At 47.0% G+C, this 18,875-nt stretch overlaps 2 protein-coding genes across 7 annotated transcripts in view; one reads left to right on the top strand and one right to left on the bottom strand.

The window, feature by feature from the left end:
* Positions 1–16,237, bottom strand: part of LOC119464101 (kinesin-like protein KIF11-B) — a 34,591-nt gene extending 18,354 nt beyond the window's left edge. The window contains 5 exon segments of the mRNA XM_049668584.1: positions 2,767–2,840; positions 2,938–3,094; positions 15,415–15,488; positions 15,586–15,742; positions 15,878–16,237. Coding sequence (XP_049524541.1) covers positions 2,767–2,840; positions 2,938–3,094; positions 15,415–15,488; positions 15,586–15,742; positions 15,878–15,930 — 515 coding nt within the window. The 5' untranslated portion in view covers positions 15,931–16,237.
* LOC119464068 (retinitis pigmentosa 9 protein homolog) lies at positions 4,094–18,151 on the top strand. 6 transcript variants are annotated; one of them, XM_049668585.1, is made up of 5 exons: positions 4,094–4,383; positions 4,440–4,600; positions 4,667–4,758; positions 4,832–4,893; positions 5,247–5,513. In XM_049668585.1, the coding sequence occupies exons 1-5, from the start codon at positions 4,223–4,225 to the stop codon at positions 5,431–5,433; spliced, it is 663 nt and encodes a 220-aa protein (XP_049524542.1). In that variant the 5' UTR covers positions 4,094–4,222; the 3' UTR covers positions 5,434–5,513. The 6 variants fall into 6 exon arrangements, with proteins under 6 accessions (XP_049524542.1, XP_049524544.1, XP_049524543.1 ...); XM_049668587.1 differs by having other exon boundaries at positions 4,101–4,341; XM_049668586.1 differs by lacking the exons at positions 4,440–4,600; positions 4,667–4,758; positions 4,832–4,893; positions 5,247–5,513 and adding exons at positions 17,076–17,236; positions 17,303–17,394; positions 17,468–17,529; positions 17,885–18,151 and having other exon boundaries at positions 4,104–4,383.
* Positions 18,152–18,875: the final 724 nt, after the last annotated feature.

Raw genomic sequence — 18,875 nt, 5'->3', positions numbered from 1 at the left:
TTTTCACCCCCCCCCCCTTATATAATATTATTTTCGAATTTACGGAACAATTCTACCAGACACGTGATGGGAACTGTGGAACCTAAAAATGCCATTACCCTGACATGGTCAAAAAAAAATTGAGAGTTGCCCATTAACGAAATACTGACTCAAATTGTGTGCTCAGCTTTTCTCGAAATTGGGTTAGCGTTCGGCTCCATATTTATGATACGAAAGCGCAATTCTTTGACAGTTATGCAAAAACACAGCTGCTCCTGCATAACAGCGGTTGCAAGTAACGAACTCGCCACCTGCAGGCTAAAACGCAGTACGAACCCTGATGGTGATTGCTGCAGCTTTTCTCTTTATATCAGGCACTGTAGCATTGGGTAAGCAGTTTCGACGTAGCATGTCCAATGGTCCATAGCAAATATGATCCACCGATTGTCATTCGGTGTCATTGGAGGCCCGTAAAGGTCAATGCCGACGCGATCGACCAATAAACTCGACAATGTAGTACATAATTCCTTGTATAAGCACACAGGCACTACAAGCTACGAGAGGTGTAACGTGCTGCGTGCTTGCCGCGTGAAGCGTAAGTCCAAAGTGGCGTGGTCACCTTGCACAGTGAACGGCAGAATTTGGCGGCTATAACAGAAATGGCAGCACCAGTGTCCACCAGCACAAAAATAGAAACACCTTCCACCGATATTGCGACCATGTTAGCAGAAGAGGGGCGAGGGCTTGAGTAGTTCGAAGATGGCGCAGTTCGTGCCTCTTGAACTGCGGCGCTCAGTTTTCCTGGTCGGTTGGTGCAGGTCGACAATGCATTAGAAAGAGCGATCGTCGACGAGAAAATGGGGAGATGCGCAACGGCAATTCCGCGAGGTCAGGATCGACAACCGTACCGCTGTGAGGGACCAAGAGCGGATAGGGGCATGGGCTGACTGCCGTATTAGAAAGGCCGGGTAGTGTGTCTGGAAGTGTGAAGGCGACGGCGACAATAGCGAGCGACATATGTCCTGGGGTGCAGCAGGCATAACAAATGAGACAACGGTCAGGCCGGCATCCGCCAAGGATTGCAGACTCTCGGCTCAGCCCAAGATACAGTATAGGGACGGCGACAGAATTGGCAGAACCAACGCAGTCACGAAACGAGCGAATAACATCCTTGCCGGGCTTCACTCACAGCTCACATATACATGGCAGAGGGTGGGAGAGGGCAAAGGCTACATAAGAATTCAGGCAAGGTCTTTTGTTGCAGCAGTTGCGGACAAAGTGGATAAATTTAAATTTAAGGTACGCTATGATACGTTTCTACTAGTCCTAAAAAATAATCCCCGTGCAAATATGTTAAGCAGGCAATTCTGCCACGATGCGCTGCTCTGTGTGAGGCAATGACAGTGCTAACCAATTCTCACAGGCTACGAATAATGACGCACAACAGCCCCTCAAGCAAACACGTCTCGCTGTGTGTCCTGTGTACTATGTAGACAAACAAGTGGTGCACGAAAGGAACATTTAATATGAACTCGCCACTCTAGTATTGGACTAATTAAGTGCTGATAAATTACCGTAAACATCACTTATTGACAATCAACCCAAATAGCACAGAAAGCTTCGCTTACATCTATTCCCACAGTGCATGGATGGGATCCACACTATTTTTTTTTGTCACCTACCTAATATTTATTCATCGCAAATGGACATAGTTGTAGACCTATGAAGCTCATCGGTCATCAGACATTACGCGCAGTCTCCTTAAGCTTTTGCCATAGCCTCACACACTTTGAAGGATGGCCAACCAACGTCTCCCTATACTGTCTCATTGGGTATGCCTCTTGTGTGCACCCAGAGCAGTGCAGCTAGATTTGTAGGGCCTGTAGTGTGGGGTAAGACGGGCATAGTACCACATTCTCGAAAGTGAAGCCAGGCACAGCTACTCTTTTTCATAACCCATGCAGGCCTTGAAACAGATGAAGGACCATACCCCGGGCCTTAGAGCCAAGAAAGGAATAACAGGTCATTGCCTTAGTTCATTGCTTTTCCTCATAGCTCTGCATGTAGTATGGGGCTGCCTTGATGGTCATTGGCCCAAGCCATGGAGTTACCTTGTATGGAGAGCTACAAGGTCTCCTGGAGAGCCACGGGAGCAAAGGTAATTGCCCCGTATTTTCTGACATTGAACACAGCCCAAGCTTTGTGCTTTCCTCACAGCATATGTCTAGCAGGTCTTGCAGCTTGTCAGGGTTTTTTGCCATGAATATGACATCATCGGCATAAAACAGTGCTAGTATATGCATTTCGTGCTGGTAATGCCTTCCTCGTTATAGAATAGGTTGAAGCCCAGCCCACTTCCTGTCAGTGCATGCCCCTCCATGCTCGAGACTGAGCATGAAGAGCAAACATGACACGGAACATCCCTGTTGCAGGCCTCTCGATACTTGGGGTCCGAGGTCTTTCTTCCTCACTGGATGACAGCTTGAGCCTTCAGCATTGCAAGCAAGTCTGCTGCACCCAGGTCTAATAACAGAGTGGACCACAATTAAGCTCCTCTCACATCGCACAATTCGGTAAACCTGTACACCCTGAAGTTTTTCAGACAGGCCTTGTACTCCGAAAGTCAAGGGTCTCATGAAATTTTGTCCAGCCCAGCCTAAATTATCCTCGCAAGCAAATGGAGGTGTGATTCATGTAGCACTATTCTTCAGGCCTAGCTGCCTACGAAGTTGATCAAAGCGCCGCGCTGGAGACGCGGGAAAGAACAACCACAGCAAGAACACTCACGCAAATACGGTGCAGTTGTAGCCCATCATGACCTCGGCTATAGTAGGCTCCATGACTGCCCGGTACACATCGATCTGCATGACAGAAATTAAATAAACATTAAATTAAGCTTCAAGCAATTGGAGTCAGTGACAGCAGTAATTAAGGGACTAGAAAGGAGAACACTCTTACCTGCTTTTCATCAGGACCAAATACTTTGTCAAAGACGAACAATTTGCTGGCGATCTGCTCCGGAACAACTCTGTCATGAACGCGTATCTCCTTCTTATCAGGTGCGACTTCAACAGCTTTAATGAAGTCACTCCGTTTCTCCAACGAGTTTGGGGGCCTGCACAGACGTGTGGGCATTACGTCAAGAATGCACAAAGCCACAGGGAAAACACGTAACACTTGCTCACACTTTTGCAACGCAACGGAATGAACCATGACGCACAACGCACAAAATAAACGGTCATAAGCTTACCGGCACCGTACAAAAACTTGAATGTGCTGGTTACCCAGCTTTCTCGAAGCCATGGTGCTGTGATACAGGTCAGAGTTCTGGTGAAACTGCAATCGTAAATTGCCGATTCAGGCTTAATTAGATGCAGCGCGTGCAATGCTGCCGAATAAACGAGGCTAAAGTTTGCCCGCGCGGCACCAGCGCGGCACCAGCGCCGCCCACTCCCCTGGGGCAAGGATGGAAGTGTCGAAGGTCGCCGCCGGGCCAGAGCGCGCCCGTGTTCTGAACTTTTCAAGCTCTTGAGATGATCCATCGCCAGTGGAATAAATGCACACTTTAAAGCAAAACACAGTACTGCCATTTGTTATAGCATCGTCTCCATGTGGTTACCAACTCACCGTTACCGTTAGCGCCTGCCGTTAGCGCAGCTGTTTGGAGCGGTAACTGTACCGATACGACGGTGACTAAAATGTTCAGCTGACAAGCATGCTTAAGTAGAAGTGACATTGAAAGATACTGACCTCTGCCGAATATATGCAACTTCTTCAGAAAGCTGGTGGTACCGACCATTTGTAGCAGCAGGTTGGTTGTATAGCACTGTAGTAGACACCCTAACTAGAGTGTACTAGAACATGGTCACTCTACCCCAACTGTAGTTTCAACTTTCAGATGTCCTGTTCGAATATGGCGCCGTATTGTTTCTCAAAACAAGGCGCCGGCAGCGCCGAGGGTCATAAATATAATTAATTTAAGCAAATATTTTTGGTCATACGTTTTTTCAGCTAACACTTATTATAGTTCATTCACGTGTCTACTTGTTCTGGCAGTAGGCGAGCATTTTATTTTTATCTAAAAGTTGGATTATTGTTCGGCTTCGTTTGGCCAACGTGTGGGTGTGTTATGGCTCGAGAGTCGAGTCAAGTCCGCGTTGTTGTCTGTTGTGGTGATTTTGCGGCGTCGTTGTAGTTGTTTCCCGCGGTTTCGTGGCCTTTTCTTGATGTGTTGCTGATTATAATGTCATCAACCAAGTCCGCTCGTTGTAGTAGCCAGGAAGCTAAGCCAGGACCGACGCTACTTGACAAGGGGCAGAATTTCAGCGAGAAAATCCAGGCTCTGAAACACATCGACACATTGTACTGCCTGTCTTTCACCCTGCTGCTCACGTCCTGCTACTGGTAAAGGTTTAAAGCTCGACTAACGGTATTGTTGGGATTCCTTTTTTTTTTTTTAGCTACAGCCAGGCTCCACCGGGCCTAATTCAGGAGGAAAAGGAGAATCCCGAGGACTGTATTCCTGACTTGCCAGAGAACAAACATGCGCAAGAGTTTCTGTCAAAGGCACCTACGAAGGGTCTGTGGATGCCCCTGGGAAAGGAAGTTAAAGTAATGAAATGTGCGTGGTATACTGTAGCATCGCTAGTACATCAGACGTTCAACATCAGACGCTCTTTCCCAATAGGTTGGAGGTGCAAAGCCTACGGACATAGGACAGGAGACAGGGAGTGTCCAATGTTCCTCAGTGGAAACTCTGCAAGCGAGAAGTTTAGATTTGTAAGTGCACTATGAAAGTTGGATTTATTCCGAACTGCTTTTGAAGTGCGTCAGAGCGCTACTTCATTCCTAGGTGCATGAAGATCCGATGCACGAGTTCGTGAAAGAAAGCAAAGCGACTGAAAAGCAGGAACGGTAAGTGCAGTGTGCCCATTGGTGGGAATTAACGATCCGATGCATTAGTTGAAGAAATACTTGTTCATCTGCCGTCTTTCGTTAGCGCCAGATTCTAGTAGGGCATGAGGTTTGTGCGCTCGGATATTGGCGAAAGAATGATCACATTACTGCTACGGTAAAGGAAAAATAACGGACAAAATTATATTACTGTCAAGCTTTGTCTTGCCTTTTAACTGATTTTATTTAATCGTGCATGACCGATCATATCGACGACAAGTGTGGTATGGTGCAGTTAGCTGATTAAAAAAAAAAGACGCTGTGGTTTTGTGAGCGAGTGCACCCGCTTTTCTTTTTTGTTTTCTTCATCATAGAATTTGTCAGCTGCAGGAACTTCTTGAAGGATCGTCGGATTCTGACAGCAGCTCAAGCTCTTCAAGCAGCAGTAGCTCCTCGGGAGAATCGAGAAAGCGGCGCCGCAAGCACAGCCACTCAAAACACGAGTCCAGAAAAAAGCAGAAGCATCATCGTAAATCTAAGAAGAAGCGCAGAAGAAAGTGAACGCTGCCACTTTTGTCGCGCTCATAATTGCCTTAGTTATATCATGCGTACCACATTAAATACATATTTCGGGTCATGCAGATTTTCGTTGCTTGTTGGCGATGATGAGAGCGGAATGAAGGCCTCTCCGCATAACTTTGACTTATAATCTCATCACGCGTTTTTCTGAAGTCCCTGGATAAATTTACTTCGAAAGCAGTGCGACCAGTGACTTGAGGTGTATGAGCGCCTCTACTATATGTACAGTCGGCGTCAAAAGTTTGCGGACGGGGGGATCTGAGAAAACGTTCAATTTCCCAGGTGTTAGCGACCATAGCCAACAAGCGTACAACACCATGTTGTTCGCATATACTGTAGTACAGGGGGGAAATTCGAACACCGAGCAAAGCGAATATTCAACTTTATCGGAATCCGTGGTGGTGCGTAAACTTTTGTCGTCGACTGTAAACTGTCTTGTGAAACGAACTGAATAATAATATAATGAAATGATAAATTAAGCACTCTACACCTTCTCAAGTTCCTTTGCAACAAAAATTCCTACCTAATTGCTTTTGCAAGTATGAATAAGCCATTCGTTCAGCTTAGCGAATGTGTTGCGGGCGACATGCAATGCTTGGTGCAGTGGGGCTGTAGAGAATGGGGGAGATTGTATTCGCAAAGTTTATTGCTGCTTGTGTACTATATCCATAAAGGTAAATAATAATTAATAAAGCGCATACGGTATCCCTGAAAAGGCATGTGCTCAGGGCAAGCTTCATTAATTTATTTGAACGTTACCCGCAGCGCCATTTATGGCATTATTGCTGGGAGCACAAAGCATCATAAAATGAGTCTGTAGTCCTGCGGCCAACCACCATCTGCTGGCAGTGTATCCCACTCATTAGTGATCCTCGGAGGAGAATGAATACTTAGACCTGACCTGGAGGCGTGAGGCCGAACCTCAAGTTCTTGATTTATACGTTATGACAGGTTGTGCTGGCTGCAAGGTAACTTGAAGCATTAATTCCGGTTTCTTTGTTGTAAATTGAATTTAAGAAGTTCGTCGGCTCTTCCACTCCGTGATGATGGTTAACCAGCGAAGCTGAAACGTGCGGCCCCTGTGTTTATCACTAGGTTAATCCCGAGGGTTCATTAAAGTATTTCTCAATTATGAGGTTACACTTTCGGCTGCGACGAAGAGAACGACGTCACTGACGGTATGCCCGCAGTCCGCCAATCTCGCTTGCGTTCAATAGACAGTTTTAGTTTAGCGTGGTTACCGGAATAGCGGGCGTACCGGAATAGCGGGATCGAAGTGCGCATGCGCAGAACGCTAACCGACCCGTACCGTTTACTGTGCGCACGCTATTTCTCAGAGTTAACGTTACCGTGTTAGCGTGGTGTACGTAGTGTACGTAAACATGGCGGCGGTCCCGGTCGCCTGCTTCGAACTGAATTTGGCGTTGTTTTTGTAGAATTCACTTCGTTCGTAGCAAATGACTGCGTAAACGGCTTTTGCTTAGTCTCATGCCGCTTCGCCGAGAGAGTGTTATGGCTAATCTTGAGGAATTTTCGAGATCGCTGCTCGTTTCGAACGCGCCTAAGCCTAACGAGAAATTTTTTTCTGAGATGCGAGCGCCATCTGTCGCTAAAGTCGGGAGATAGGCGCGACGACGGCATATGACCTCTGAGATGGGAGGATTTCGGAGGCTATGGTAGACAGCTTGTACTGCTTGTCTGGTTCGTTGCAGATCGACGGACATGTGAAGTAAAAATACAACGCGCTCCTGGCTTCCATTGCGCTGCCTATCGCACTTTCCGGACGCACACACACATAGAATTAAGTGCCCTGTGTATGCAAAATTCAAAGCGTAATGGAATAGCGTCCCCACGTAAACTACGCTATCACGCTATACTAAAACTCTCTTTCTGCAAAGTTCGTTTGCGGAACGGTAACGCTATTTCCCGTAACCCCGCTATTACGCTAACGCTAAACTAAAACTGTCTAATGTCTCGAGTTTGCTCGGCGGCGTGGTTGGCAGCATGCGCCCGCCCATTGCCGCTTGCGATTATTCGAAATTATATTGCTTCAAAATTAAATATCTCCGTCACGTAAGACAATGAATGGCTCATACCCCCTTAAGCAATGGCCCATACACCCGTAAACGCGGCCTCCCCATTACGACGACGGAAGAGAAGTGAAATTCTACGCTGGGAATGATTAGCGGCAACGCAGCCAGCTGTGGAAGCAGACGACGAACGCGGGAAGCCAGTGGCACGAGTGCGTGCCGAGCACGAGCCAGCTGCGGGAGAAGACGAAGATGCTCGAGCCAATGCTGATGATAGTTTTCTGTACAAAGGCGATTTAACCTTGCCATATACGATTTCGCCTAGACATAAAGCTTCGCTTTAAAAAGTTTAAGTCGAAGAATTTTGTCTTCGCTCAGCGAGTGCTTTTAAGGTCTTTCTTCGTGTCACGGGTACTTTCAAATCGCTCATACGTTCCACACCAAATCTTGCTGCAAGCGACTGAATGTGCTCAAGTGTACCAATATGTACTGTGTGAAACGGAATTCCCACGTAGGAATTCAGAACTTCGGAAATTTTTAGAAGAAAAAAAAACTTTTTTGCTGTTTCTTTAGGGAAGTGGGAGAAATATGAAATTACAGCAAAATTAGCTTATATTAGTTATTGAAAAAAATAACTATCCTTAATTACTTCCAATAATTACGCAGAGAACGCGAAAGCAATGGAAAGAACACCTTGTTCTCTTCTACGAAAGATTGCTAATCTGATAACTGAGAAAAAGGTCACTCAGTGTGTGTCACTCGCTGGACACACTCGCATTGGAATTGATCGCGGCTGCATCCACATTCAAATTATTGTACGTAGACGAGTTTTCTACACGTTTACTTGCGAGCCTGTTCGAAGCTTGTTATGACATTTCCGAATAATAACCAGCTTCGTTCACAACTGGCAGATGAAGGTATCTGCAGCAGCCTAGAAGCTATACTATATAGTTGTCAGCGGCTGATTAGTGCAAAGACCTTGCCACCAGGTTGACTGTTCCACATGCTTCGCGGAATCCCGGACGCCAGTCCTGGACCAAAACCCTAAGGGCGCCCTGTATTCCGGTACGCTAGAGCCTATGCAGTAACTCTACGTTACGCTAGAAAGCTATACGATACGTTTTCAAAACGAAACTGAAAACACTTGATGATGGGGATAAAAACTTCTAATGAAAACCAAGAAAGGGCTTTGTCGGACCTTGCGTCTCAATTCCCACTTGCGGCAGGCATATTCCAGTATGGGCTTAACATATACGCTAGGTACGTACGCGGCCTCCTTGACATCCTTGGTCACGTGCTTGAGAGGTTGCGCTGTAAAAGCCGAGAGTGGCGAAAGGGAATAGTATGGGGAAAAAAATTCAGTGGCGATTTCGTGGTAAATGCGAGAGAAATGCGTTATCGTTACGTCTCACCTCTTCGTGGTACTGGATCCATCATTTAAACCGCGTTCACCGCATTGCAAAGTGTTGTTCAGGAGCTCACTCGACACACGTGCTGCCTCTTCGAGGGGAGTGAAGTGGTAGGTGATGGTGGTCCAAAACAGACCACCGTGACACACGTACACTTTTTTCCACTCCTAATGCTAACGCATTAAAAACCTCGCTACAAGCATCGCGATATGGTGATGTAGTGGAGTTTCAGCGTTGTTTGTGCGTACGGCTACATGTAGGAGCGGTGGTTGTCGATGGAGACGCGCGGCCCGGCAACAAGCCCATGCGGCGGAGAGTTATAGCCAGGGGAGCCGTGGTTTACGGAGAGAGCGTAGGCGGGCTAACTGAGGCGGGACTTCCGCCATTCGGTTCGCGGAAGCAGTGCCGTTGCTTTGAAGTCAACCCATCGCCTCTTGACCACACCCCTACCAAAACATTCCAGTGCCGATCACAGTGCCGATCTATACCGCTCACAATTCATGTATATTCATAACGAAGCTTCCAATTTAGCACCTGTTGCATCGGGAGTGCGCCAAGGCAGTGTTTTGGACCCAGGTTTATTTTAAGTATACATAAAAAATTTCCCTTCCCGATTATATGGTAACATCTGTCTATTCGCTGACTATTGTATTTCGTACCGCGAAATTAATCACGGTGATAATCACCGTATACAAAATTCTGCCTTTTCTTTGGTGTCAGGAGTGACAGATGACTCTAAATGCCGAAAAATCTGTAACGCTAACAGTAAGAAAGAAACAGATATCTGAGTTTACTTACATTATTAATGACACACCTCTCACTTGTGCATTTCAGCGTAAATATTTAGGTGTCACTTTAACATACGCTCTCCGATGGGAAATCCATGTTAACAAAATAACCTCAGGTGGAAATCAATGTACATGCTGAGCACTAACCCGACTCTTCTTCCTGAGAAGACACCTTCGTCTTTCGCCCCCAGATAAAATTTGCTGGCCTACAAAATGCTTGTTCGAACAGTGCTGGAGCACGCCAATATTGTTTGGTTTCCGTACACAAAACTCATTGCATTGTATAAATGGGTGCAGAGGAAGGCAATAAGGTTATGTTTTAATAAATACAAATTAACGGATTCATTGACTAAATTATTAAAGAGAGCTGGTTTATTAACACTGCAAAGTAGAGCAAAACTAGCACGACTAAAGTTTTCGTTTCATTTTATTCGTGGTGACATAAACATTGACGTCAGCCCCAAACTCTCTCTGTCCATCTGTCATTGACATTAGACGTGTGCATGCTTGCCGCCCATGCTTGCTAAGCTCCCCTTCGGTCGGATTGAGCCAAGAGAGCGGGAAATAGAGGGAGAGATTGACTGGTCCGCATACTCAGCCACTTAACACCGAAACAAACACAAAAGGGAGAACAAAGCGGTATCTACCATTGCATCTTGGCTTTTTCTCCATGTATGCGAGCGTGCGTGTCTGTTACTCTGTGCTAACTTGGCTAGTCCCTCTTCCGCTCTGCCTGTTTATATAAGGAGCCTGTACGTGTACGTTTAAGAGGGAAGCAGGAAGAAAATGAGGAGCCATTCCACCCTCTGAAGTCGGATGACCAGCGAAGCTGTAGCAAATCACACGGTAATTAACGTCTTCACTCAGTGGAAGTCATGGCAAAGTTTGCCGGTCATGATTTGGATGTCTGCCATCAGCACTCCAGCCCATACATATTCCCTGGTGTATTAAAGAAAATGTCGCAGTTTGCCCGAAAGGCGAAGCTTCGATTGCGATAGCAAATTAGTAGAGAGCTATACGAAGCAAGGATAGTAGTTTAATGGGCCGTATAAACTTGAAAACATTCGCCTACTAACTAAATAGACAAGCATGGTGTCCCGCGCGAACAGATAAAAATGAACGCATCTCGCTCGATGACCACGGAAACTTGCTGTCAGAACACTGGAGTAAGGAGGCGCAGCTATAGCCGCGAGTGAATTGACCTTCGTGCCGCCTGTCGCTTCAAAGCGAACTGAATGTCGAAAACACCGCGCATACGAAGTTACCGGCTCTAGTTGAACATTGTTGACGTCGCAGATCGCTTTCGAGATACGACATCCACGCGGCCGCCGCCGGAGCAAGACGCCCCCCTCCCCCTTCAATGCCTGAAGCGCGACAGAAGCAGCGCGCTTCCGCCCCGCCTTTTCCCTCGTGCGCGCGAGATTGAGCAGCAAGTGTCGGCTGACCCTCGCAAGCTTGCACTCGCACACGCAGCGTATCGCCGGCACACTGCGATGATTTTACCGTGTTTGGACTTCATACGGAACCTCACAACGACGTCCACGAACACGGCAGAAGTTCACTTGGAGTGTCCATATAATTGCTGTCGCAATATAATATAACCGCTCATCTCATTATACATTGTCTCACTCATGCTTGATCCTTGGATTATTACGACCTTAGTGAGTGGTTTCTATCTTGGCGTGCACAATCTGCTAGTGCGAGAAGTCATCACCGCGAGTGAGCTTGTACAAACAACGTGCCTCCATTTTTCCGCAAGCAAGGTGAACCGATATCACCTCTGCTTACCGTTCAAGCACTCACCACGTTCACACTCACTTCCACTCACAACCACTCACTCATGTTCACACTCACCTGCACTCACACTCACGTTCACTCACCTCTACACACCCAGAAGCACTCGCCCCGTTCACACTCACAGCACTCAGTCACGTTCACACTCAGCTCCACTCACACTCACAGGCACTCAGTCACGTTCACACTCACTTCCACTCACACTCACAGGCACTCACCACGTTCACACTCACTTCCACTCACCTCCACTCACACTCACTGGCACTCACTCACACTCACCGGCACTCACTCGCATTCACACTCACTGGCACTCTCACTCGCACTCACTTCCACTCACAGTCACTGGCACTCACTCGCACTCACCTCCACTCACACTCACTGACACTTACTCGCACTCAGCTGCACTCACACTCACTGGCACTCACTCGCACTGACCTGCACTCACACTCACTGGTACTCACTCGCACTCACCTGCACTCACACTCAGTGGCACTCACTCGCACTCACGCCTTTGAAATGAGTACAAGTGAGTGTGAGTGAGTGCACTCATGAGTGAGTGCGCCGACCTATGAGTACGACACAGGCGTGTTAGTTTACATTTCAGAATACTGCCCTGGAGAATGCCACTGAGTGTCCAAAGCACTGACACACAGCGCAAAGTCAGTGCTTTGGACACTCAGCGGCATTCTCCAGTGCACTCTATAAGTTGACATAAAAGTGCAGCAATCGGCGCTCCACACCATCTAATAGGGAGTATGCGAAACGCTGCCCTGAGAAGGGGTAAAACACCTACAATTGCAAGCAGCACGTATCAAATCAGTGGTTAAAGCTACCTTTGATCTTCGTGTGCAGCGCTGTGTTGCTCCAAGCGCTGGCTCTCGTTGTGGCGGGTCGAATGCAAACTGCAATTCATGGCTATTAAATTTGTCGGAATCGTGACCGTCACTGTTTGACCAGCTCTAACTGCTGACATTTCACCCAAAGACATTGTGCCAATGGTTCGGCGTGGTCACGAATCAGCCGAGCATCTGCTCTTCACCACTTTTATTCTCCGCGCTGGAGGAACCAGCATGCTTCGAACGCCTTTCCCGCTGGTGTGCCGTTCGTCCCCCTCTTATTTCAACACGAAAATGTTCGGTCGGCTGCTCGGTCAGGTTTCGATTTCGTTGCGCTTTTTCACCCCCCCCCCCCCTTATATAATATTATTTTCGAATTTACGGAACAATTCTACCAGACACGTGATGGGAACTGTGGAACCTAAAAATGCCATTACCCTGACATGGTCAAAAAAAAAATTGAGAGTTGCCCATTAACGAAATACTGACTCAAATTGTGTGCTCAGCTTTTCTCGAAATTGGGTTAGCGTTCGGCTCCATATTTATGATACGAAAGCGCAATTCTTTGACAGTTATGCAAAAACACAGCTGCTCCTGCATAACAGCGGTTGCAAGTAACGAACTCGCCACCTGCAGGCTAAAACGCAGTACGAACCCTGATGGTGATTGCTGCAGCTTTTCTCTTTATATCAGGCACTGTAGCATTGGGTAAGCAGTTTCGACGTAGCATGTCCAATGGTCCATAGCAAATATGATCCACCGATTGTCATTCGGTGTCATTGGAGGCCCGTAAAGGTCAATGCCGACGCGATCGACCAATAAACTCGACAATGTAGTACATAATTCCTTGTATAAGCACACAGGCACTACAAGCTACGAGAGGTGTAACGTGCTGCGTGCTTGCCGCGTGAAGCGTAAGTCCAAAGTGGCGTGGTCACCTTGCACAGTGAACGGCAGAATTTGGCGGCTATAACAGAAATGGCAGCACCAGTGTCCACCAGCACAAAAATAGAAACACCTTCCACCGATATTGCGACCATGTTAGCAGAAGAGGGGCGAGGGCTTGAGTAGTTCGAAGATGGCGCAGTTCGTGCCTCTTGAACTGCGGCGCTCAGTTTTCCTGGTCGGTTGGTGCAGGTCGACAATGCATTAGAAAGAGCGATCGTCGACGAGAAAATGGGGAGATGCGCAACGGCAATTCCGCGAGGTCAGGATCGACAACCGTACCGCTGTGAGGGACCAAGAGCGGATAGGGGCATGGGCTGACTGCCGTATTAGAAAGGCCGGGTAGTGTGTCTGGAAGTGTGAAGGCGACGGCGACAATAGCGAGCGACATATGTCCTGGGGTGCAGCAGGCATAACAAATGAGACAACGGTCAGGCCGGCATCCGCCAAGGATTGCAGACTCTCGGCTCAGCCCAAGATACAGTATAGGGACGGCGACAGAATTGGCAGAACCAACGCAGTCACGAAACGAGCGAATAACATCCTTGCCGGGCTTCACTCACAGCTCACATATACATGGCAGAGGGTGGGAGAGGGCAAAGGCTACATAAGAATTCAGGCAAGGTCTTTTGTTGCAGCAGTTGCGGACAAAGTGGATAAATTTAAATTTAAGGTACGCTATGATACGTTTCTACTAGTCCTAAAAAATAATCCCCGTGCAAATATGTTAAGCAGGCAATTCTGCCACGATGCGCTGCTCTGTGTGAGGCAATGACAGTGCTAACCAATTCTCACAGGCTACGAATAATGACGCACAACAGCCCCTCAAGCAAACACGTCTCGCTGTGTGTCCTGTGTACTATGTAGACAAACAAGTGGTGCACGAAAGGAACATTTAATATGAACTCGCCACTCTAGTATTGGACTAATTAAGTGCTGATAAATTACCGTAAACATCACTTATTGACAATCAACCCAAATAGCACAGAAAGCTTCGCTTACATCTATTCCCACAGTGCATGGATGGGATCCACACTATTTTTTTTTGTCACCTACCTAATATTTATTCATCGCAAATGGACATAGTTGTAGACCTATGAAGCTCATCGGTCATCAGACATTACGCGCAGTCTCCTTAAGCTTTTGCCATAGCCTCACACACTTTGAAGGATGGCCAACCAACGTCTCCCTATACTGTCTCATTGGGTATGCCTCTTGTGTGCACCCAGAGCAGTGCAGCTAGATTTGTAGGGCCTGTAGTGTGGGGTAAGACGGGCATAGTACCACATTCTCGAAAGTGAAGCCAGGCACAGCTACTCTTTTTCATAACCCATGCAGGCCTTGAAACAGATGAAGGACCATACCCCGGGCCTTAGAGCCAAGAAAGGAATAACAGGTCATTGCCTTAGTTCATTGCTTTTCCTCATAGCTCTGCATGTAGTATGGGGCTGCCTTGATGGTCATTGGCCCAAGCCATGGAGTTACCTTGTATGGAGAGCTACAAGGTCTCCTGGAGAGCCACGGGAGCAAAGGTAATTGCCCCGTATTTTCTGACATTGAACACAGCCCAAGCTTTGTGCTTTCCTCACAGCATATGTCTAGCAGGTCTTGCAGCTTGTCAGGGTTTTTTGCCATGAATATGACATCATCGGCATAAAACAGTGCTAGTATATGCATTTCGTGCTGGTAATGCCTTCCTCGTTATAGAATAGGTTGAAGCCCAGCCCACTTCCTGTCAGTGCATGCCCCTCCATGCTCGAGACTGAGCATGAAGAGCAAACATGACACGGAACATCCCTGTTGCAGGCCTCTCGATACTTGGGGTCCGAGGTCTTTCTTCCTCACTGGATGACAGCTTGAGCCTTCAGCATTGCAAGCAAGTCTGCTGCACCCAGGTCTAATAACAGAGTGGACCACAATTAAGCTCCTCTCACATCGCACAATTCGGTAAACCTGTACACCCTGAAGTTTTTCAGACAGGCCTTGTACTCCGAAAGTCAAGGGTCTCATGAAATTTTGTCCAGCCCAGCCTAAATTATCCTCGCAAGCAAATGGAGGTGTGATTCATGTAGCACTATTCTTCAGGCCTAGCTGCCTACGAAGTTGATCAAAGCGCCGCGCTGGAGACGCGGGAAAGAACAACCACAGCAAGAACACTCACGCAAATACGGTGCAGTTGTAGCCCATCATGACCTCGGCTATAGTAGGCTCCATGACTGCCCGGTACACATCGATCTGCATGACAGAAATTAAATAAACATTAAATTAAGCTTCAAGCAATTGGAGTCAGTGACAGCAGTAATTAAGGGACTAGAAAGGAGAACACTCTTACCTGCTTTTCATCAGGACCAAATACTTTGTCAAAGACGAACAATTTGCTGGCGATCTGCTCCGGAACAACTCTGTCATGAACGCGTATCTCCTTCTTATCAGGTGCGACTTCAACAGCTTTAATGAAGTCACTCCGTTTCTCCAACGAGTTTGGGGGCCTGCACAGACGTGTGGGCATTACGTCAAGAATGCACGAAGCCACAGGGAAAACACGTAACACTTGCTCACACTTTTGCAACGCAACGGAATGAACCATGACGCACAACGCACAAAATAAACGGTCATAAGCTTACCGGCACCGTACAAAAACTTGAATGTGCTGGTTACCCAGCTTTCTCGAAGCCATGGTGCTGTGATACAGGTCAGAGTTCTGGTGAAACTGCAATCGTAAATTGCCGATTCAGGCTTAATTAGATGCAGCGCGTGCAATGCTGCCGAATAAACGAGGCTAAAGTTTGCCCGCGCGGCACCAGCGCCGCCCACTCCCCTGGGGCAAGGATGGAAGTGTCGAAGGTCGCCGCCGGGCCAGAGCGCGCCCGTGTTCTGAACTTTTCAAGCTCTTGAGATGATCCATCGCCAGTGGAATAAATGCACACTTTAAAGCAAAACACAGTACTGCCATTTGTTATAGCATCGTCTCCATGTGGTTACCAACTCACCGTTACCGTTAGCGCCTGCCGTTAGCGCAGCTGTTTGGAGCGGTAACTGTACCGATACGACGGTGACTAAAATGTTCAGCTGACAAGCATGCTTAAGTAGAAGTGACATTGAAAGATACTGACCTCTGCCGAATATATGCAACTTCTTCAGAAAGCTGGTGGTACCGACCATTTGTAGCAGCAGGTTGGTTGTATAGCACTGTAGTAGACACCCTAACTAGAGTGTACTAGAACATGGTCACTCTACCCCAACTGTAGTTTCAACTTTCAGATGTCCTGTTCGAATATGGCGCCGTATTGTTTCTCAAAACAAGGCGCCGGCAGCGCCGAGGGTCATAAATATAATTAATTTAAGCAAATATTTTTGGTCATACGTTTTTTCAGCTAACACTTATTATAGTTCATTCACGTGTCTACTTGTTCTGGCAGTAGGCGAGCATTTTATTTTTATCTAAAAGTTGGATTATTGTTCGGCTTCGTTTGGCCAACGTGTGGGTGTGTTATGGCTCGAGAGTCGAGTCAAGTCCGCGTTGTTGTCTGTTGTGGTGATTTTGCGGCGTCGTTGTAGTTGTTTCCCGCGGTTTCGTGGCCTTTTCTTGATGTGTTGCTGATTATAATGTCATCAACCAAGTCCGCTCGTTGTAGTAGCCAGGAAGCTAAGCCAGGACCGACGCTACTTGACAAGGGGCAGAATTTCAGCGAGAAAATCCAGGCTCTGAAACACATCGACACATTGTACTGCCTGTCTTTCACCCTGCTGCTCACGTCCTGCTACTGGTAAAGGTTTAAAGCTCGACTAACGGTATTGTTGTGATTCCTTTTTTTTTTTTAGCTACAGCCAGGCTCCACCGGGCCTAATTCAGGAGGAAAAGGAGAATCCCGAGGACTGTATTCCTGACTTGCCAGAGAACAAACATGCGCAAGAGTTTCTGTCAAAGGCACCTACGAAGGGTCTGTGGATGCCCCTGGGAAAGGAAGTTAAAGTAATGAAATGTGCGTGGTATACTGTAGCATCGCTAGTACATCAGACGTTCAACATCAGACGCTCTTTCCCAATAGGTTGGAGGTGCAAAGCCTACGGACATAGGACAGGAGACAGGGAGTGTCCAATGTTCCTCAGTGGAAACTCTGCAAGCGAGAAGTTTAGATTTGTAAGTGCACTATGAAAGTTGGATTTATTCCGAACTGCTTTTGAAGTGCGTCAGAGCGCTACTTCATTCCTAGGTGCATGAAGATCCGATGCACGAGTTCGTGAAAGAAAGCAAAGCGACTGAAAAGCAGGAACGGTAAGTGCAGTGTGCCCATTGGTGGGAATTAACGATCCGATGCATTAGTTGAAGAAATACTTGTTCATCTGCCGTCTTTCGTTAGCGCCAGATTCTAGTAGGGCATGAGGTTTGTGCGCTCGGATATTGGCGAAAGAATGATCACATTACTGCTACGGTAAAGGAAAAATAACGGACAAAATTATATTACTGTCAAGCTTTGTCTTGCCTTTTAACTGATTTTATTTAATCGTGCATGACCGATCATATCGACGACAAGTGTGGTATGGTGCAGTTAGCTGATTAAAAAAAAAAAAGACGCTGTGGTTTTGTGAGCGAGTGCACCCGCTTTTCTTTTTTGTTTTCTTCATCATAGAATTCGTCAGCTGCAGGAACTTCTTGAAGGATCGTCGGATTCTGACAGCAGCTCAAGCTCTTCAAGCAGCAGTAGCTCCTCGGGAGAATCGAGAAAGCGGCGCCGCAAGCACAGCCACTCAAAACACGAGTCCAGAAAAAAGCAGAAGCATCATCGTAAATCTAAGAAGAAGCGCAGAAGAAAGTGAACGCTGCCACTTTTGTCGCGCTCATAATTGCCTTAGTTATATCATGCGTACCACATTAAATACATATTTCGGGTCATGCAGATTTTCGTTGCTTGTTGGCGATGATGAGAGCGGAATGAAGGCCTCTCCGCATAACTTTGACTTATAATCTCATCACGCGTTTTTCTGAAGTCCCTGGATAAATTTACTTCGAAAGCAGTGCGACCAGTGACTTGAGGTGTATGAGCGCCTCTACTATATGTACAGTCGGCGTCAAAAGTTTGCGGACGGGGGGATCTGAGAAAACGTTCAATTTCCCAGGTGTTAGCGACCATAGCCAACAAGCGTACAACACCATGTTGTTCGCATATACTGTAGTACAGGGGGGAAATTCGAACACCGAGCAAAGCGAATATTCAACTTTATCGGAATCCGTGGTGGTGCGTAAACTTTTGTCGTCGACTGTAAACTGTCTTGTGAAACGAACTGAATAATAATATAATGAAATGATAAATTAAGCACTCTACACCTTCTCAAGTTCCTTTGCAACAAAAATTCCTACCTAATTGCTTTTGCAAGTATGAATAAGCCATTCGTTCAGCTTAGCGAATGTGTTGCGGGCGACATGCAATGCTTGGTGCAGTGGGGCTGTAGAGAATGGGGGAGATTGTATTCGCAAAGTTTATTGCTGCTTGTGTACTATATCCATAAAGGTAAATAATAAAAAGGTAAATAATAATTAATAAAGCGCATACGGTATCCCTGAAAAGGCATGTGCTCAGGGCAAGCTTCATTAATTTATTTGAACGTTACCCGCAGCGCCAT

The sequence above is a fragment of the Dermacentor silvarum genome, chromosome 1 (assembly GCF_013339745.2).
Source record: "Dermacentor silvarum isolate Dsil-2018 chromosome 1, BIME_Dsil_1.4, whole genome shotgun sequence".
Classification (NCBI taxonomy): Eukaryota; Metazoa; Arthropoda; class Arachnida; order Ixodida; family Ixodidae; genus Dermacentor; species Dermacentor silvarum.
Note: the sequence above shows the minus strand (reverse complement) of the source record. Positions and strands in the feature narration are given on the sequence as shown.